Source organism: Accipiter gentilis, chromosome 4 (genome assembly GCF_929443795.1).
Source record: "Accipiter gentilis chromosome 4, bAccGen1.1, whole genome shotgun sequence".
Lineage (NCBI taxonomy): Eukaryota > Metazoa > Chordata > Aves > Accipitriformes > Accipitridae > Astur > Astur gentilis.
Genome location: NC_064883.1, coordinates 25,166,065 through 25,187,926, shown reverse-complemented (window position 1 = coordinate 25,187,926; position 21,862 = coordinate 25,166,065). Strand labels below are relative to the sequence as shown.

The window sequence follows — 21,862 nt, the reverse complement described above, 5'->3', positions numbered from 1 at the left end:
CGGCATCCCGGGCTTCGCGGAAGCGGGCGCTGAGCGCTGCCTGCCTCGCCTTCTCCCCCTGCGAGAGTTAGGGCGGTGGGAGCCTGCGCGGGGGGGGGCTGGCAGGCTCGGTGCTGTGCCACAGGACAGGCAAAAGTACCCCGGGTAACCCAGGGCGCGTACGTTGAAGAACCCTCTCTAGGCGCGACGTGTATGTCGTATCTTTCTGAGAACCCGTCTCGTCTCTTCCTGAGCTTTCTGAAAGAGAGTAAGATCGGGGAAGAGCGGTGCTAACTGTTCACAAAGGGCTGCCAAACGTCCAAAATAAACAGGCAGGAAAAATGACATATCTGCGTCTTCTTTAGCTGCCTCCTCTGACAGCAATCTTAGCTCCTACTTCTGTGCTGAAGACACAACATCTACAGGCTGAATGTCTTTCCCCTGTAGCTGGGTGAGCATTTACACCAGTAAGGCTTAATTCTGCCATTGTTGTAACAACGATCCCGGCGGTAACTATTTTTTTAGTATGGAGAGTACATTATCGAAAGAGCTGCAGTCAGGATCTCGCTCCTGCATGCAATCCTTCTAATAACTAGGATAGTGGCCGGCTTGATTTTAACGAAGGTTTGTTTCTGCACTGTGGTACTCAACAGACTTTTGCTATTAATTTCAGCAGGTGCGCAATCAGTGTCTTAGAAAAGCACCTGGTAAAATTATAATTATTCATTAGACAACCTTTGTAAGTAGCTTCAAAGGCCAGACAAAAATCCCAGTTTTTCAAGAGCAATTTTACTATCAAAATTGTGCTGCCAGCAGCAGAGATGAATGATGTAGGTAGGTAATACAGGGCAATAACAATGGCATAAAATTTAACAAAGAAAAACCTAGACTGAGTAGCAGCAGATTGTTTTCAGTATGAATGCAGAAGTCATTTAAGGGAGATGACAATCTCTCTCATTTAGATAATTTAAAACTTGAGCGGCCAAAGCACAGAGCATGTTCTCTAATCCTGCCCTGACACATCAGGTAAGGGACATCTTCCTCTGCTGTGAGAAGTGGCCAATATAACGTAGAGGTATTATCTGTAATGTATTACTTCGGCTCTTTTGGGATGCAAAACTACCACTGATTGTTAATTCTTTTTGACTTGCAGTCCTGCAGAAGCAAACATCTTCACTGGAAATTCTGATAAACCTGAACACGAACACTGGGCAGAGAGGAAGGTAATCTTCACATCCCAATTCACAGTGAAGTCAGCTATTACACTTCAGCTATTGTACTTCAGGTATTGTACCTTACAAGGAAGAATTTTTTTTTTTTTTTTTTTTTTTTTTAAAGAAAACTGCGCTTTGGTTTCATTCTGATGGCAACCAGAAGTGCAGGAATGCAGTTTGTATCTCAACGTAGGTCCTTGAGGTTTTAATTTCCTTTATTCAGTGAAGCTTAGTCAAGCAAATGAAGCTGACAAGGCTGAGCCACTGAAGTGCTTGCAGCATAAGTCCTGGGCTCCAGCTCATTCCATTCACCCACTGAATAGGAGGCAGAGGTCACACAGCATTCCTGAGGCTCAGGGTACCCGCAGCCCAGCCTGGACGCTGTTGTGCTCTCCAGCCCTCTGAGAGCTCTTTATTTAAGCCATCAAGTTTGAGCTGTAAGCCTTTGTGAGCCCCAGCACAAAAGTACACACTCCTATGAGCAGGCAAAAAAGTAAAGCAGCACATAAGCAACAGCCTCACAGATTAAAGATGCTTTACTACTCAGAAGTAGTGGTAGTTTTAGCAGATTGTTGTTTTTTTAAAGGTGTACCGTGCTCAATCTGTTTTTCCTAGCAGAGCACAACTTATTTATACTCCACAGAACCTTTAGTGGCACACACAAGCAACAGTCATCCTTCATTCAGAAATTCCTTTGCCCCTAAAATCCAAGGAGGTGTTTGTTTTAGTAAATAAAGATGACCCCCTCCACCACCATATTTGAAGTGTAATGTCCATATGTTTATGTCACCGCTGCCATATGTATTCTTGGCCACCTGCCTCGTTGCTGTTTCTCACTATGAAATTTTCCTAGAAATGTTCAGATATTGTCAGTTTTCAGGACTACAATAAACCTTTAAGTGCCTTTTGCTGGTTGGCACTTGCACAGATGCATAAATGGAGGAAGCTCTAAGTGTCTTACAAGGCTGTAATAAATTTAACACACATTTGCATCCAAACCCCAAAGGGGAACAAGAAATGGTCTCTTGAAGTGTGAAGAGATCTCCACAGTACTTGTCAGGAAAGACTCTATCTCAGTTTAGCCATAAAAATCATGGAAAGTGTACTTCTCTGAATTGAAATGAAACCACAGAAATCAGCCTAATTTTAAGGAAAGTGCTATGGGACTCTCAGAGTCTGTGGCTGGTCAGGATCTTGATCAATTCTTACATGAAGGACAGACAGCTAACAGCATCACTAAACACCATGCTGGGGATTATTCATAAACTATTAGTTGTCATCTGTTTTGTTTATTGCGATGCTTTCATTTGCAATTCCAGTACACAGTCAGGCAGCTGCCTGGTCAGCTTGCAATGCCACTTACCTCTACAGATGTAGCATCAGAGGTAAGCCAATGGCACTCTTAAAAAAAGAAACATGTATTTTTATTCTGAGCCTTTCAGTTCACACTGCAAAATTTATTTTGGCATTTTTCATCTTTTTGCCAGGGAACTGATGTATTTGTTCACTGCCAAGAGTGAAATAAGGAATCAGGCCCTACAAGTGTAGCAAAAAATACAGGATTGTTTAACTTTCATTAACAGGAAAAATGGGTGTGCATAGGCAGAGGGTACAGTTGCCTGATTGGCTTTATACTGAAAATCTGTTACACTAAAACCAAAGAAGTCCTTATAACAGTCAGAATTTCTCTGACTTTCTTGCACAAATATCTGTTGGTCTGAAAACATTGCTGAAAATAATGGCATTCACATTTTTTTGATTGGCCACTTTATTTAAACAGTAAGGAACTGAGAAATTTAGTCCAAATATTGAGTGTCCTTTCCAGTTATTATAGACTTTGACTAAACAGATGTGAATACTTTCATTAATCAGATTTGTGCACTTTTAGTAAAGTTTCTGCTTCTAGGAGGTATAAAATGACCCATAAATATTAAATAACCAGGAAAAACATCCTGCTATGCAAATGCAATCACTTTTGTTGTCAGTACCATACAGCAACCTTAAGCCTTGGATTGCATGTGGCCATAGAGGCATTCCTTTACACTTCCTCTGCTCCATGAATATTGAACAAACTCCAGGTAAAGGGACCCACTTTAACATGAGGATATGAAAGACTCTTAACACCCTACAGCAGAAGGGACTCTCCGCAATGCTTAGCTACAGCAAGTGCTACAGCTTATCGCTTGAGTGAGTGCTGTAATCTTTAGTCCGAAAAAGCACTTCCTCCTTCAGCCGTGGTCTAAAAAGACAAAGACTGCTATGGTTTTGAAAACAGAAAGGTTCCGGTTTCCAAAAAATGGATTCTGGCTGTAAATCTTCAGCTCGGGCCAGTCTGTCCCTTTATCTGAGAGCTAAGTGTAATGGGGAGCCCCAAAGAAAGGCTGGTGCATCCAGGGAAGGACTGATTTTTCTGAACCCACAAAAATATGTCTCCCTGCACGCTGCCTGGGAGAAGCTGGTTTGTTGTTTTTTTAACACCACTGGGCTGCAGAACACCTAAATGTCCAGGCATTGAAGTCTCCCTTTGTGAGTAACTTCCTTGACTAATTACAGTCTTAAGAAAGAAATTGGCAAATTCTTTTATGAAATTTATTTTTAAAATTATGTTGCCTACGGTCATTGCCAGTGTTGCAAAGCATATCAAACTGGTGTGACTAGCTGCTGATTTTTTTCAAGGAAATGACTAGGTTCTATACTCAAAACTAACCAAGTCTCTCTGCAATATTATATTTTAATGTAAAATGAACTATATAAAACTGGCAGGGGTTTCAGCACTAGGGAAGTGTTTTGAACATGACTCATGCCACCCAGTTGCATGACTTATATTTCCAAAAATTATTATTGTCGTGCATAAAGTTCCGTCTACTATGGTTTCTAATTGCCAGAATAGGATTTTTTCTGTATCAGAACAGGACGTTTCTGTACCAAATCAGGTACTCATTTTCAAAGCCAGTACGGCCCTCAGCCCTGAGTCCCACAGTTGTCGCAAACACCATGCACAGTTCTAGTGACACAGGGAAGAGAAAGAGTTTTTCAGCTCTATCATAGGTGTAGCAATTTATTTAATCCATCCCTTAAACAAAAAAAAGGATGACAACCTAAGTATTCCATCTGTCTCACTTCATAGCAATAGCACCGACTGCTGAATGCCAGCAATGCATTTAGTAATGACTGGGACATAAAGGCCAAGGTTTTCCAAACTGACGGGAGGTTTGGCATGGTTTGAGGCTAGATGCTCAACCTGAAACTCTTTAAGCAGAAATAATTTCCAGAATACACACAGTCCCTCACTCTTGATTTGGGTGCTCAAAAATAGATAATTTGAAATTTTAGCTCTCTGCTGTCCTTGTTTCATGAAATTTGTATTTTGCTAAAGACCAAGGAACTACTCAAGGATCATGATAAGCACTTTACAAGGACTATTTAACTTAAATATCAGATAAAGGGTTTTAATTTACAGTCAGCTTAAGCTTTCCGTAGGATCTATGTAAAATGTTGTATAATGTGCGGGGATTCTTTCTGTCCTTTGCCACATTGCTCACCTCACTATCTTGAGGTTGCTATCAAGTACAGTGCTCAGCTGCTATCCCTGCAGTAAGCTGTTGGCACAGATAGAAGTCAACAGCATGGATGAACATTCATTTGTCACATTACAATGGGAAGCCATAACATTAATCTCTCTGGGATTGCTGTTTTAAATTTTGAGATTGCAAACCTTTTCAAAGATGAGTCATCCATCCATCCATTCTCTCTTTTGGAAAAAGCTAAAAGAAGTGATTCTAATATGCCATTAATGAACCCTGTCAGTTAGACATTTACTACTTCTTTTTGGCCAAGCTTTTTCAAAGGAAACTGCCGAAAGAGCTCTAGCCAAAAAACAATTAAATCTGAGGAGTGATTTCATTCTTCTCTCTCCCCCAGTTCCACCACTTACACAAAGCATAAATAGCATAATGTTTTCTTGCCATGATATACCAGGAAATGATGATGTTCTTTCTGAGGAAGAGGCAGGACACAGCAATGGAATCGTTAATTGCATGCAGCAATTGTTCCCTTCTTCCTTTGAGGTGCCCAGGACAAGCAGAACAGTACTAGCCCCTCGAGGGCCAAGTTTTTAGTGGATTCCTCAGTCCAAGTTCTTGTGCCAAATCCTTGGTTCCAATGAGACTCATAAACTGAGCGTACATTGTGTTAGCCATTCTGGGATTACTTGGCTTCTTACAAAAGGAAGGGGCTGCCGTGCACACACCCCAAAGCTGAGACGACTGAGTTCCTAAGGAGATGAGCTGTTTTTTCATGCTAGCTCTATGCCCAATTTTCAAGCATAAGTATATTCTGTCCAGTTGGGATTGAGGAAGGAAGATGATCCAGATTTAAGCTGATAGTATGCATAAAATATTGTGGGCTACAGGGAATGGAGTGGAAACTTTATTGAATATGTGTAGAGCAGACGGTGCATATGGCTGGAGAAGGAAGAGAGCAAATATCTGGAAGAGTGGAGGCATCCATATTTTTTCAGGTGGAAAGGTGTCCTGCTTCCCATTAGAAAGACAAATTCACTATCTTCCTGGAATTTTCCTTGAGAATTTGGACTTGCATACGGTCATTAGGTGGGAGAGACTTTGTGCAGGATGACAGGAGGAAGGACCTAGCAACTATTTAGGAGCTTTGTAGATGCTTTAGTTTTGTTGACTCTTAGACTTTTGCCAATGTTTGTGGCTGTTTATTTGACATGGATCAGGCATTTCCTGTAAACTCCATGACATGGAAGTAACCAAGCCTACCACATAAGTCCAAAGCATGCCAGGATGAAACAACATGCAGGTCAGATGTCAGGATCTTTCAAAGACACAGGGATGATTTGCTCTAAATATGGTCATAATGCCACTGTCCTGCAGTTGTATTCTGAAAATAATCAACTTTTCTGATATCAAGAGGAATCTTGAGATTTATGCTGGAGATGAAGGATGTAATACTATTGTACTGCAATATATGTGATACCTGCACTGGTAATGACAATGGGAATTATGCACAGTGTAGGTTAATCAATTACTTGAGTTTAATTGTGTTAGTTTTTGAACAACTGTGTCCTATACCGTAGGAGATGAGTGCTACATCTGACTTGGCACTGTAACTGCAATGAAATCATCCTCAGGGACTTCATCTGACATGCAGGGTTCCCGATAGACAATTCCAACAATTTCCCATTGTATTTCTCTTATGAATTATGTGAAACATGTTTGCTGGAGTCTTAAATCAGCCCAACTCCCTACAACTGAATGTTGACACTGCCAGTCCATACTGAATATGTCTTGTGCAAGAAGATTTCTCTTTTTCAGAAAGAACTATTCTAGGCTTTCTTGACTCATTTAGGTTAAGCTTATTTGGGCTTCTCTCTCAAGACTGTCTCAGCAAAAATAACATTTTAAATTCATAGCCATTTTTCTCAAAAAGGTTTGTTTCAACTTTAGGAAAATGCAAATCTTCTTGTTCTTAGTCGAGGCAAAACTTAATTGGGGGAAGGGACCCCAAAAGATGTAGAGGCCAAAAATGACACTTTTATATTTTAGGTGGGATTTTTTGCAGAATAACTTTTCAATTTACCCTTCATTTCAGTTTATCCTTACAAAATCTCACAACTTCTTCAAATCTGTGCTTTTCTACAGACTGTTTTCTAAGGTACTTTCTGGTAGAAAAGAGCTATGTCCCAGCCACTAAGCTTTAGTATATTGGTATGCTTGACAGACATTTGTAGCCACATCCAAAGTGAGAGAGAGAATATTTACAGTGCAATCACTTCCGTAACTGCAGTTCATAAGTGATGTCAAATAGCTTTAAATTAGCTTTGAAGTAAGTCATTTGCAAAGTGCCAGCAATATAGCCAGGGTGGCAGACACCTCCATGCTGCCTAGGTACCAAGTGCTCAGCATCTTGGGCAGATTTTACGGTACTTACTTCATGCAGTTGTGGGTTTATCTAATTTCAAGATAGCTCAGCAAGTCCACAGTTACAGCTCTGCTGCGGCTGCATTAAAGATTTTCTTTTTCTCTGGAGGAAACACCCTGCTACTGAAATCCTACCACCACGGTGACCAGCATAAGAGATCTCATTTCCTGTGCCAACTACAGCCTTAGTCAAAGATTAAACTCACCACATGGGACTGAATGAAAAAAACGAAGTTTGGGCAGGGGCTGAACTACTTAAAATACAAGTCTGTGGTATACAAAAGCTTTAGGTGATACTAGAAGGCCCCGTGAGCAAAAGGCATGACCAATGCTAACATACAGCTACAAGTCTTTCTCAGTTTGCACACTATAGGCTGTGCAAATCATATGGGGCTGCTGGAGATGAAAGTTCCTGCCTTAAGCAAAAAGGTAAGAGGCACATCCAGGCTCACCATCTGCACTCTTTTTTCCTCTCCTTTCCCTCATACCCCCTCCCCCAGAGAGAGAGCAGCAGGCACCATGCTGTTTCCTCCTGCCCCTGCAAGGGAGCCGGGATCTCCCAAACCATTACCTCATCCCGCTGGAGCAGCTTGAACTGATCCCTCCTTTAAGAACGCCTGGCTCCATGCCTGCTGTCACCCGCTTCCTGTGACCCTTCAAAGGTCTGATTCAAAACACATTCGTTGCAGCAGTAATCTTTTAGCTGACTGCAGAGGGCCTTACAGAAGTCAGAGTCCGTTTTGTTCAGTGCAGGAAGGTTTTATAAAAATATATATATCTATTTGGTTGGTTGGTTGTTTTTTGTTGGTTTTTTTTTTTTTTTTGATACTAGCCTTTTTTTATCATTTTTTTTTCATCAAGCACTGGAATGTGTAAGTACAACAAGAAAGTCAGTAACATTATGTAAACATATGCATCTCATCCAGCCAGGGTGACCACTGGAGGCCAAACATAACAAACAGGCCAGATTTATTTAGATTTAAATTTATTTAAACTAGAAAAGTAAAGATTTAATTAGAGAAGCAATGTCTTTTTATTCCTTATTCCCTACAGAGTATATGCATAGCTCCAGAACCTGAAAATAAAATCCTGAAATGGAGAGATTAACATATTTGAAAAGAGAAAGGTTAAAAATGCTTGTGTCTGAGGACTCTATCAAATAATTTCAGCTACATAAACTTCCCCTGTATAGAGTTCTTAGAAACGCATTGGGAGAGGCTAACAAACTTGGTTTGATGTGGGTTTCATTTCTAGTCTTGCAGATGCGTGGCATTATAAATGAAAATTGTAGGCTTTGTTAGCCATACTGGCATGGCCCAGCAGGCTTCCCAGAAGTGCCACGTCTGTGGCTGACAGCTACCTTTGCTGAGCATCACTTCAGCAGAAACCAAGTGTGATAAATTCCATCCTGAAACATTACATCCAGTACAGATCCATTTTGATAAACTGCAAAAGGTTTTCAGTTTTATTAGTAACCTACTGGGCCAATGGTTATGGAAACAATAATTCATGCTAGACACTCTCAGTGAATTTTTTCAATTCAGTGATTGCATTCCGAGGGTATGACATGCCTCACATTCTTTCCTAGCCACAGCGATTTCTGACCCAGAACATGAGCTTCCCTTCTAGACAGCTGAGATGTCTGTATACTCTTCCTGATGCCCACTTAAGTATTTAGTAGGTTATACTGGACATTCGGACACAAGAAGCATTGTTTGTTGTTCAGCCATCAACATTAATATTTGCCTGCATTGAAGTTTTTTGGATGATCACTGTGAACGCCCTTTTAACATCTGGTGGATCGGCAGAGGGGGAGTTTTCTCTCTCTCCATTTTTTGAATACAGAGGAAAGGCTCACAAACACTTCACGGCTATAGGTCTACTAGCTCCCATTACCTAGCCTTATGTTGAGGGGTTGCATTCAAAGGAAACTTCAAGCAGTTTATACTGCTGTGGTATTGTGGCATCAATAAAAGCCGGTGACAGGCACTGCAGACTGGCAACCTCCTGCTCACAGCTGGGTGCAGGCAGAGGCCTTGCTGGCACGTAGTCTGCTCTGCTGCAGATGGAAGGGCAGGGAGAAGAGTTAACGTGTAACTGCAGAAGGCTTAAGATGCCTATAAAATGTTTTGTGTAGGTTTGTTGTGTGCATTTGTTGCTGGTGTGAATTATAGAAACACAACAGTGAAAATCTTTTCTTCTCACTTTGAGGAAAAGAGTATACATATGGTCCAGTCATAGTTTGTAATTTTACCTTTCAGTTGCCAAGTACAATGCAGAATCTTAAGGCAGTGGTTTTTGCATGTTTCTGTGATGTTGTTTGGCAGCATTGATAATTGTAACATTTTTAACAATTCTAAAGCATTTTAAGAAGAGAAAATACTGCAGTGGTTTCATTTGCGTGTTCCTCTTACCACATGTAGCTGTTTCACTGGATGTGTTTATAGGTTTCTAGGGCAACAGTTTCAGATCTAGCATGATTACCTGTATCATACCACTCATCAGTGATGTGGGCAAACTTTGGAAACTTCTACATTGAGGAAATGCTGCTAGTTGCTAGGAGACAGGAGTTTTCAAAAGCTGTCTCAATGAAAATGCTGATATCACATGCCTGTGTCAACGGCTTTAAAAATGCCATTAAATGATCAGTTTGCTTAAAATATATTTTACTATAAATATATTGGAGTTAAGAAAATAGCTGCTTCATCAATGCATTATCATAGTTCTATAGGTGTGCTCATTTAGAATAAATTAACATCTTTTTAGAAAAGCCTATCAATTGTTATTTAAAGCCAGCTATATTGTTGAGCCATAACTGATATATGAAACAGCCCATACCTTTGTCCTAAAAAATGTTGAAGAGTCCAGAAGTGGTCACTGGACTTCAACTCTGTTATTAATATCCTCTGTTAATCAAATTAAATGTTTATTGAGATTTACAGGAATCCTATCCATCCTATATGCACGGAGCAGACAAAGAAGGAGCTGTCACAATATCCCAATTTCAGTGAGTCAGAGAGATCTAGTTGGGAAATTTTGCAGACATGTGGCTGCTTTGGGGTCACAAGACAAAGAGTGAGCAACTGTTTATCCTGCCCCATGGCAGTGGCAGCATGTGTTAGCAAGATATTCTGAGTGAAGCATGAACAATTGCTTTCACAGGGCTCATCCTCTCTCTGCAATCATTCAGCTTTTCTGTAAGGAAGAAGATACGAGTGGCCATGGATCTCGGCACTTCTCGGCCATTGCCCCAGTCTCTAAAATAAGCAGCATACCTTAAATACTGTTATGTAAGGTCTGATCCAAAAAGTATGGTTGTTATTATTATGCTGACTTTACATTTATAAAGGGAAGAGCACTAAAAGTAACTGTTTCCAGATTCCCTGTTTTCATTTTGGTCCTTTTCACAGCTATCAATTAATAACGAGAACCAGGTTAAGGCAGACACAGTTATACAGAATTATAAAACTGACTACTGGCAGTTGTTTAAAAATGAGCACTAGGGAAATTTTGATGTTTCTGATTCTTTGCAAGAAGCAGCCAATAAAATCCCAACCTAGTTAATTAGTTTCCTTGTTGCTAGAGCAGAGGTGTGTTGATCAGATTCTCCAGTTTACTACACTGGTGGAGGAGGTGGAGAATTTCCCCTGAGCAGGGCATGTCCTACTGCCACCAGTATAGCAAAGACATCTCTGCTTTCTCCATCAAACTCCACCTTTACCATACATGAATGGCAAGAATACCTTGGAGTCAGGGAAAGGAGAGGAAAAACATGGCTCAGCCGTCTCCCTGTCCGATATAAGGAAATATTGCTCCTCTGTAGCTTTAATTGCTCCAGGTACTGGGCAGCTCCAAATAAACGAACTGCTCCCAGCTGCCTACAGCTCTCGCTCATCACAGCATCTAGCATTGCTGTGATGTTGCTGAAATAGTAATACAAGGAGCTCAGACTCATTCATCAGCTTTACTAATTTCAGTAGTCTAAAAGCTGCCTTTTTCTTTACCTTCACCTTGCATCTGTATTTTGAAGGGGTTCTACTGAAGTGTGTCTCGTAGCTGATAACAGCCTCACTCTTTGTAGCCACCTTCATCATCTTGAACCCTCTTCTTCAGAGCCTTCACCATCTTTGTCCCATGACTGTTTTCTCCAGCTGGCACATTCCTGCTTTTGTTACGCCATGTGATTCACCCACCTTTCTCAGTTCTCTGTCAGCCAGCCATCTGTGCAGCCAACCTGCCTCACTTCCTTTCAGAAATTCTAAAGTAGACCTTGGACTTCTTGTTTTAGTCACCTGCTTACGTCCATGGCTGACATAGAAAGCAGCAGCCCCAGACTCTGATGATTAAGATCCACAGGTGAATGACAGAACTGTTTTGAAAAAGCTGGCAAGGACCAATATTCTTACTTTGAAATTTTGTTTCTAATTCCACTGTTTTTCCGCAGTTGATGCATCCCATATTCTGGAGAAGTACATTGAAAGGCAGCAGATCTCTCTCTTTTTTCCCCTTCAGTTTCAGCTAAAAATTCTTCCTCCACTGAAAGGCAAGAGGTAGGAGCTATGACAGGCTGTATGAGGCAGCTTCTAAGGAAAAATAAATATTCCTCAAATCTACCTTGGTTTTGCCAGGTTTCTAAGAGGCTCCACAAAAATATGATTAACTCAAGAAATTGTTAGAGAAACATGCTGAGGTGTTTTGGTGGGGTTTTTTTAATGTTTCATCTTCCCTTTACAATCTAAATCTGCAAACTGAGGCATAGGTGAGCATCTACTTGTATACGGTGGGTAACCCACATTATAGTGTCTGTCTAATTTTTGTTTTGAAAACAAACTACTTTTCATGGGCAACAATGTCTTTAAGTTGCCTCTTCAATTTAGCAACAGCAATTTCATAGTATTGGGGCAAATTAGAACAGTTTCATCAGTTATTTCCTTCCTTCCTGTTCCACCAGTGGTGCAGGCTTTGAAATGACTTCTCAAAAACATCACTGCACACTGAAATCATGAAATGCTTAGGCCCATAAAACTGTCGAGGGCCATTCGCATCAGCTGCCCAGCCGGACAGCAGGCCAGCACGCGCACCCCTGCACAGGGATAAGCCCCTTTTGCCGCCCTGCATCCCTCTTCTCTCCCTGTGCCCTGACCGGGTGCGAGCCACCCAAACTAAATTTCGGCCTCCAGCCTGCCCTTCCCTGCTGCCCTGACACTAATGGCCAGGCTTGGCCTCCACCTCCCCGGCAAGTGCGGTGGCACAGCAGGGCCTGAGGAAGGGCGATGGAGTTGGGGATTTCGTTGCTGCCCCTGTGGGGAGACGTTGACCACAGGGACTGATGGCAGGGAGAAGGGCCTTCTCCTGAGCCCCCACTCCCGGGAGGGTGCGGAGCTGCCAGCCAGTATCAGCCCCACGTCTGCCATTGGCCCCAGGTCAGCCTCAGGGGCAGCAGAACCAGTCATGCCAGCGGGTGTCTTCGTCCATCCAGGGCCTAAGCCCGGTTTGGGGTTTAATGAGCAATTAGCAACGCCAAATTGAGCCGCCGCTCCGGGGCTGTGCAGGGAGCTGCGGGTGCTGGGGAGGAGGGCGGGCGGCCGGGCGGCCGGCAGGTGGGAACGAAAGAGCGGCGGAACGGGCGGGCGGCGCTCGGGGAGGCCGCCGGGAGTGCTGCGCCGGGCGCCGGAAAATGGCGCCGCTGCGGGTGCTGGAGCTTTACAGTGGCATCGGGGGGATGCACCAGGCCCTGAAAGGTACCGGCGAGCGGCCGCCGCCGCCAGCGCGTCCCTCGGTGCTCGCTGCCGCCGCAGCTCCGCCGCGCTCCCGCCCGCCTCCTCGCCCACCCCCACCTCCTAGGGCGCCATCTTCTTGGTGGGACCCCGACCCCTGAGGGAAGGCTGTGGAGGGCGCCATCTTCTCGATGGGGCGGGTTAAGATGGCCCCTCTCCTCCCGCAGCCCCTTCCCCGGCCGGGCATGTCGCGCCGCTCCCCCCCATCTTGCACAAGCAGCGTGTGAAAGGAAGGTATGGGGTGGGGGGGGGTCCCCTCATCCCAAGTCCCGGACACGCAATCTGCCGCGGTGCAGTGACAGGAAAGTGACCTTATAGCGGCGGGGTTGGTGTTAAAGGGAGCCGGGGGAGGTGGCTGTCTCACGGGCCTGCTGTCAGGGCCTGCCTGGGGGTGACTGGCAGCACTGGGCATTGGCAGCTGAGCCTTGGCTAGCAGTACGTTTGCACTGGGGGCCTGTGGCTGTAAACTGAGCAGTGCCCGAAAGCATTCGCGGCCTGCTGGGTGGCACCAGGTACCCTGGAGCACGCTGGGATGGAAATTACGGATCCGTGGTCCTGCTTCGTCCTGGGCAGCTGCTCCCGGGAAGGCTGTGATTTTGTCTTTGTTAATACGTGCTCTGTCTTCTACTGACAAACCCCTGCTGCAGATGGGATCGGGATCATGCAGATGCACAGGATGATACTCGGGCAAATTAGCCACGGTGTCCCGCAGGCGTACACGCAGACTTGGTTTTCATGGCACATAGTTAGGTGAATAGCTGATACGTGATCCATGTATGAGACTGGTATAACATTTTCTAAATATGAAAACTAGTATAGAGAATTCATGCTAGACCATGTGCCCTCGTTAGCTTTTGACCTACAAGGAACTCTGGAGCTGAATTTGCTGTATTAAAGCATGGCCTGGGCGACCTTCAGCAAGTTCTGTAGACTCTGTGACTTGGCTTCCCCAAATAAATAATTGAGCTAGTTCTATTGATATCCTTTGTAATGTACCTTGGGCCTTGTTACTTCGAAGTACAGGCTTCAACAAAAAAATGTGTAATTTAAGAGAATCACCGTAATAATTTTAATTGTACCTACAATCCTTCAAATACTTCACCCTTCATAAGCATTAGCAGCCCTTCTATTTACAAGAGAGCATTTTCATTAAAAAATCAGGTAAAAACTTATCTTGTTAGTTTTCCAGTGAGCTGAGTAATATTAAAAGGTTATGCTTACAGAGTAGAATCCATTTAGCATTGTTCATTGACTTAAAACATACTCACAGTTGGCAGTGCAACATTTTTTCTAATTTCTACCTGAATGTGTATATATGTTTTACATATATATAATATGTAAAAATACATGACATACTGAAATATATACCTACATTGTTACTGTAAATAATCCTGCCTGCCTGTTGTAGGGATGCATTTTCCTTATTTCCAGATACATCCTTAGATTATTAAGAACAAAATATATCTTTGTATGGAAGTGCAGATTTTGGAGTCTTTGTGGAATGAAGAGAGAGTGTTAGACATTGTATGTTGTGTATATAGCTGTAATAGTAATACTCTACTTTTCTAGTAGTCTGTTTTGTGAAGTGATGGGGAACTATCTACATGTTATAGAAAATTTCCATATTTCCATAGAAAGTGGACTGGTTCCTGAAACTTAGCCTACACCATGGTCCTTCACTCAGCCATTTGTCATGTGTTGGTGTGTGTATATATGTAACAAATCTTTACTGAATGTTATCTAACTCTGTTCTTAATGTAATAATAGGTGTCTTGTGAATGTTTGGTAGTGTTCTGCAATAGTTAATAAACCATAATGCCAGATGTGATAGCCTATGGATGGCTAACTAAGAAAGTGTCCTTTACAACACAACAAAACACTTAAAAGAATGGGAGTATTGGGAATGCCGCCTTAGAAGGTTATCAGAATATTGTAAACTTGTATCCAGTAGATAGTTACTGTGCATATGAAGGCTTGAGAGCATATATCACATATCTTGTGTAGTTTGGAGGGTGAAGGAATTAACCAAACCCCTTGTATTATTTCCCAAAAAGGTATATTTATTGCCAAGCTCACTGTTTCTGAACTTGCTGAACAACTGCCTCCGTGTCAGTACATGTTGTAATTTCTGTTTTTCTGGGTTATGTTTGACTGAAGAAATTCTACCAAGTATGAAGTGAGACACGGATTCTTTTGTAGTCATACCAGCCAAAGCAGATGAAGGGACTGTGTATAAGAGGAGACTTAAATTATCTGTGTAAATTACGCTAGATAGTATTAAATTATTAAATACCAATTGAAATTTGCAAAGCGCATAGATACAATGCTATTTGCATTACAGTTGGTTTAATTTTTTTTCAAATCTCAGTGCTTATTTTTCTGGGAAGCATATGAGAACTCAGCTCATAGGCATTGTGTTCTCTTCGAAAAAGTCCAAACTGTATACTTCTAGATGAAAATCTTGGTTTGAGTGTTGTTAAAACTAATAGTGAGGCAATTTGAAGAAAAACGGTTCTGTGCAATTTGCACTGAATTGAGTATTTAATGACAGGTCATTACATAAAACTGGTTTTGATGAATTGAATTACATTCAGGAATACTGATAGAGTCAGGCATTTTTATCCTTTCTGCTGTTTTCTCTTTTTAAGTCTCTTGGACATCTGGATTCATTTTTCTTATACAATTTATAAAGGAACAAAGTAAAGTCAAGGGGGATTTAAGTGTTTGCTTTTATGTGGAAATCAAACAAAGAAGTGAATGTTCCTCTGTAAGTACTTTTTGTATATAATAACAGGGTTTCGTATATGTTTTACGCCTATATGTGTACATGAAACCATGTTATTTGAAAATGTTTCTGATTCCATTTTTTGGATATCATTTAGCAAGTGGCAGATTGGCATCTTCCATTTAAATCAAGTACAGAAATATTAGAAGGTTTTTCTTCTGTATAAATATGAAGCTTGAAAGCAAGCCCTCCATTTTGCCAGTGCTTTCATAAAACAGATACATGAGAGATGAAAATTACGTATAATACTTTATTTTCTTGGTATGGTTTCTAGTGGATCTATACAGCCAAGAAAAATAATAGAAACATGTAGAAGAGACAGAGCATGAAATACTTCAGTGGCAGCACCCCAGGAAAGCTACTTGTTCTACAAAAGGGATTCTGCAGTCCTGGCAAGTTCTGGCTCAGTGTTGGTTCCTGGCTGTGTTATGGAGCCAGTTTTGTGGCCAGTTATGTTTAGCAGAGCTGGTCCAACTTTCTACTTTTCTGTGAAATTGCCAGTGTTTTCAATTGGCAAATAGGTATTTTCCAGGAAATCTGACACTGTCTTTTCTACCTGGAAGCCTTTTTGGCTGTGATCTTTCATAAACTTAGTTTTAGGATGGCATATACTTGGTGTTACTGGATGAGGATGCTCATTGTTTTGGCAGCTGTCATTAAAAGTAGAATGCATTTGGCACCAAGTAGTATGCAATTGGTTTTGAGATTGTCCTTGCCTACAGTAAGAAATAATTGAGTTTTAGTAAATTCACGGAAGTTCATACTCTCTCATAACTGTTTGTCTATTAACAGTACGTAGAAGTTATTAGTACGTAGTTACATAGTTGAATCGGGTTCTTTCTGACAGTGAAAAGAAGGCTGTTCCTGAATTTAGATTTCAGCCCAAAACTGAAAAAGAAAAATTTTGGAGATTGCCTAGCTCTGTGTTGTTTCTTTAGCTGTAGATAATTCAGCATATGCAGAATTTCTAGTTTTAGATTTTGAATGCTGTATAATAGTACTTTAAGTTTAACAGCAAAGGCATGCAAAAAGATGTGATTTAGAAAGTTGAGCTTGATTAAGGTCAGAAGTCAGCAAGTCTGTTCATATTCACACTCTTGAAAGATTGAGGCAGCTTAAGGGATGGGAGTGCATTTCTTTCTTTCTTCCTGCCCTATGCTCCAAACTTTGCGAGATTTATAAAGATTGATGTTTAGATCATGTATGTCTAAACCTATGATACTTCATATATATGTGTGTGTGTGAATGTATTCCTTATACATAAGGTGCAGAGTTTCTGCAGTGAAAAAGTGTTTTATTTTTAGAAAATCTATGGCTACAAATTAATTTCCTTAGTAACTTTCCATCAAACAAACAGCCTACTCTTCCTCATTCCCAACCAAAACAAACTGAAACTGGTTTATTAATTTAGGCAGTTTTCCCATGAAAAATGGGTTCCAGGTCTCTGCCACAAGCATTTGTAATCTGCCAGGTTACTGAAAATAGGCTTTGTGCATGAAAAGTGAAAGGACATTAAAAAAAAAAAAAAGGTTATTTTTGCAGTGCTAAAGTTCGTGATATTTTTCCGCTGCAATTGTTATATTCCAATTTTACAGACTAAGAATTTGAGTCTCTTGTACTCTGTCATCTCTGTTTATTCATTTTATTTGATTATCTCTGTGAATTGCACAGCATAATAAACTGGTGTGCGTAATTACACTAAGCATAGCTATCTCAGGAGACGCAAAGGAGACAAAACTGGCAAGCAGCTTTAGGATTGAGCACAATGCAAAAAAAAAATGTTGCCAGTTTGAGCAAATTTTTAAACCTAAACTCACTTTCATGTATTGTTTCTCTAAAATATACCTCTTTATAGCACAGGATGGTGCCAGTTGTGCTATAATGTAAATTTACATGGTTTATAAGGCTGAACATGAACAAATCCTGTACAAATAGAGCAGTGAAAAAAGTTACTAAGTATCCTGCAGGAAGCAAGTATCAAGTTTACTGATAGTCCTGTTGACTGTAGCCATGGACAGTTCAGCCTAATCGTTTCAGCCAAGAGCTGACGACGCCTAAATTAAATCTTTGCTCTCTGTTTTAAAAGGAAACAGGACTGACAAAACATGTGACTAATCTTCCCTTTTCCATCTGTTTCCATATACCTGTTAGAATAGATAATTGTTCTGGCTCTGATTTTCCAATATGCTGAGATCTGCCAGGCTCTGCCCTTGGTGTAACACCGTGTATTTCATGTGCTCTGCTGACATTGATGATTCTATTACAAAAGTACCGTGGTGAATATAAACAGATCTATGTTAATTTTAGGTCTGCTAGAAACCCATGACAAAGGAATCGATTCTGAAGAGGAAAAGGACAGATATTGTAATATCAGAAACTTTATTTTCAGTGTTTGAAGATGACACGCTTTGGGTTTGTTTTTTCCAAATCAGAAGCTATTGCACACATCCCATCTTTGTTTCATATGCCACACCTTCCAATCATTACGGCAGCATCCCTTTCACTCAAGTGACTATTGCGAGTACAACAAAATAGAGAATAGGGACCCAAAGTTTGATTGCTGCCTCTTTAGGCAATTTAAATAACAGTTAAAGAGTTTCTGCTGTGTGGATGCTAGAGGTTTTAAGACTCAAGTGCAAAATCAGTACTTTCCTAATAGGATTCCTAAATTTGAGTTCACCTGCTTTCAGCCAAGTGAGAGTATTATAGTCTGCCTAAAAATAAGCCATAAAACCTCCCTCAGTAACTTCCCCATCATGTCTGTGGCTTCATTTTGAGCTACAACATCTCATTCAGAAATTGGAAGTCTCAGTTCAAAAACTGTGGTGTTGAGGAGTATTGCAAATCAAGTATTCCAACAGCTACTTGGTCTCACTTAGAAAATGTGTATTATTTTTCTTTAGTCTGCATAAAATGAAATTATTCTCTGCATAGTCGTAATTCTATTAAATGGCTGTTTTTTGAAAATCGGATGTACTTCTTTGGGGGAAAAAAAAAAATTCTCCAGAGCTGTGTCTGTTTCTGTATTGAAGTTCCTCTATATATTTTGGGGAGTTGATTTAACATCTCACTATGTCAGCAATTCAGGGGCATTTTCATATTCCTGAGTTGCTTTTGTGCCTTTTGTCAGTGAGGATAGTTAAATATAGTCTTGATTATGGTTGGTTTTTTTTTTTACATTCTGCTTTCTGTCTTTTTTGTGATACATTCCTACAGTCATTTTCAAGTAATAAATATAATTGCTATAGCAAAATGGAATATCATAGTTTGACATCAAAGTTATTTAAATTTCAGGAGGAGAAGTTATTTAAAAATGTTTCATTTTCACATTGTTTGAAATTTACACAAGCTTTTCTTTGTTAGTTTGGATGTGTGAGATCTGCTTGTCTGCTTGAGTTCCTTCATGCGTTTCCAGGGTATTTCCACACAAATACGCTTAATCAGCTTTTAGAGGGAGTCTGTTCTGTAACAGGAACTCCCAAGTGAGCCACAGCTTTTGAGTGAAAAGGAGGAGAAGCTTTGAAAAAATTATCAGGTCTTTGAATTGGGAAGAGAGGATGTCGGGTGGAATAGCTCAGGAAAAGTTCCCGTCCCTTTTCCATGCAGATTAACATCTCTGATTTAGACTGAACATTGTATCGCAGGGGGATTCAATAAATTACTGTTAGCTATGTCCTCTCTTTCAGTATTTAGGCCTGTGAAGTCCCTTGATGCAAATCCCAAGTACTTTTCTCATGTATGTACACGGGGAGAGATTGAATTGATGTTAGTAAAATGGGTGAGTGTCTGAATCATGAGTTGTGAGAGAAAGCACACTGCCTGCCTTTCCAATTGTCATTTTAAAACTATATGTTAATTTAGATAATAATTTGAGTTCTTGATGATTTTTTTTTTTAGTGTTTTTATTATTTTTCTTCTGGAGTGCCTGGAACTCGCCCTAAGGATCAGCTTGTCAGGACAACATGTTCTAAGAACTGAAAGAATAAATGAGAAAAGCATTCTCTTAAACAGTACTTGAAGTTTGTTCCTATTACTTAGGTGTTACAGCTTTGTTTTAGGAAGATGAAAGTGTTGAGTTTTGAATATGCTTGTAAATTGGGACAGTCAGCCTGCTAAGGTGATGTTCTTTTCACGCTAGATGTCAGTGTTAACACACCTGTTCTGTAATCTCAGGTGTAGTCATTCTGTTGTCCTCCGGGATACACCTGTATTAAATACTTTAGTTACAATTGATGGTCAAAATGTCAAGACAGTAACTGCAAATAATCATTTGTAGGCTGACCCTTAATGGGCAGCTCTCTCTAAATCTTTTTCTTGTGAAACTCCTGTTCTTGCTGTGTACCAAGTAAACCCACGAGAACCAGGCTGGCCTTTGTTAAAATGTTTGCTAAAGCCTTTCCAATACCCAGATTTCTCTTTCATCTTAGTTTTGACTAAGATGGCTTTGAAAAACTGAAAGATAGTAGATGGGTGATAACTGCATCACTCAAAATTAAATCCACTGGGGATATCATAGTTGGTTTTTCATCCTCTCAAACTGTAAATAATTAGCTGACTAGCAGTAATTCATAAGGTGTCTCATAAAGTCATTTGTCAATGTGTTACTTGAGCATGTTGTGAGACTACTCAAAGGCATCTGGCTATTTGCCTTGTTTCTTTTGGTTTACAAAAGATTTTTTAAATCCCCTGTTTCATTGGGGGCTTTGTAATGGTGATCATAATGTAAATTTCCTGGTGGTTGAAACTGGTTGTGTATATTGGGGTGTATGGTCACTGTTTTCTGCCTGTGGATATAACAGTGACCACAGCCTATCTTCGTGGATAAAAAGCCTCAGTGAATGTATTGTGGTTAGTAATAATAAATAGTGTGACGTGATGAGCAGTTTTAACACTGTTCTTTTTATGTCTTTGGCTTCTGTAGAACATATTATTCTATTACTCTATAAATTAACCATTGCTTATTTACATTCTTTTAAGTGTGGGTTTTTTTCAGGATTTAGCTGTCAGTAGATTTGTTACACTGTGATCTCTTCTTTTCAATAACACCTCTAAGTGTCCAGAAGTACTTCCCTTGATATCAAGAGAAGAGGAGCTGCCAAATGTTGTCCTTCAAAGCATATGATATTTTGGGGACCTTGAACTCAAAGGTGGCAGCAGCTGTGTTCAAGGCCCAAGGTTTTATTAGAATATAAGCATAAATGTTTTTCAGGCAACTTCTTAAATATTTATTGCAAGAGTAGACATACCTCAAACATATTTATTGGTGCCAGTTTTTCACAATGAGTAGTAGTATACTTCTAAAATAACACATTTATTTCCTGAAAGTTGTCAGCGGCTGGAGAGGCTCAGGCAGTGGTAGGGGGGCTCGGCAGGTTGACTCAGGATGTGTTCCTATAGGTGAGGAACTTGGTGGCCACAGAGACCAGCCGAGTGCAGGTGGGAATGTTGTAGAGATGCGCCCTGTTTGGAGTTTATGTGTGACTCCACAAATTGTGTGCAGTTAGCTTCCATTTTTTGATATATAAGGAAGGCAAGTACTGGCCATACAATTAGAAACATGGTATATTTTTCATATAAAGTTTTAAAGGCAACACAGCAAAGTTTGATCATGTAATTTCCCTTTTATTTTTGAGCGTAGCTGTGACACAACTGAACAAATGCATTTTTTCCAAGAGTAGTAAAGAGAAGCTACAGTTTTCAAATACTTTTTTTAATTTTAGAGAGCTGCACGTCTGCAGAAGTTGTTGCTGCTGTTGATGTGAACACTCTTGCCAATGAAGTTTATAAGCACAACTTTCCCAGCACACCGTTATGGGCAAAGACAATTGAGGTGAGTAATGAATGTCTCTCTTACTCTAGTCTGGCACTTGAAGTAAGTTGTCTTTACTGTCCTTATTAGTAACAAGAGAAACAAAAAGATTTAATTTATGTTGTTATGAATATAGCAGTTTTACAATAACTTCGATTTCTTATGCTATGTTTGCTTGGTGAAGTTAGAGGGATACTCACACTGCAGTCTTTTCCTGAAAGTCTTGACGGCTGCATCAGGAAAGGTTATGTGAATGTCAAGAGGAATGCTTACCACCAATAAAGGAATGACAAAAAAATATTTTTAGATTAAAAAAATATTTTCATGTATTTTGAAAGAATTTAATTAAATTA

At 40.6% G+C, this 21,862-nt stretch overlaps 1 protein-coding gene across 13 annotated transcripts in view; it reads left to right on the top strand.

Moving 5' to 3' along the window:
* The first annotated feature begins 32 nt into the window (after nucleotides 1-32).
* TRDMT1 (tRNA aspartic acid methyltransferase 1) overlaps nucleotides 33-21,862 on the top strand; it is a 41,935-nt gene continuing 20,105 nt past the window's right edge. For 4 of the 13 annotated variants that reach the window (XR_007505779.1, XM_049798169.1, XM_049798168.1 and 1 more), the window contains exons 1-2: nucleotides 12,761-12,879; nucleotides 21,421-21,530. Coding sequence is in view for 12 of the 13 variants with exons in the window: in XM_049798169.1 (XP_049654126.1) it covers nucleotides 12,816-12,879; nucleotides 21,421-21,530 (174 nt within the window). In the remaining variant the exon portion in view is untranslated. Of the gene's footprint in view, nucleotides 1,006-1,132; nucleotides 1,265-12,760; nucleotides 12,880-12,961; nucleotides 13,150-19,386; nucleotides 21,531-21,862 lie in introns of those variants that run through there. The other 9 variants (XM_049798176.1, XM_049798175.1, XM_049798171.1 and 6 more) reach the window with 9 other exon arrangements.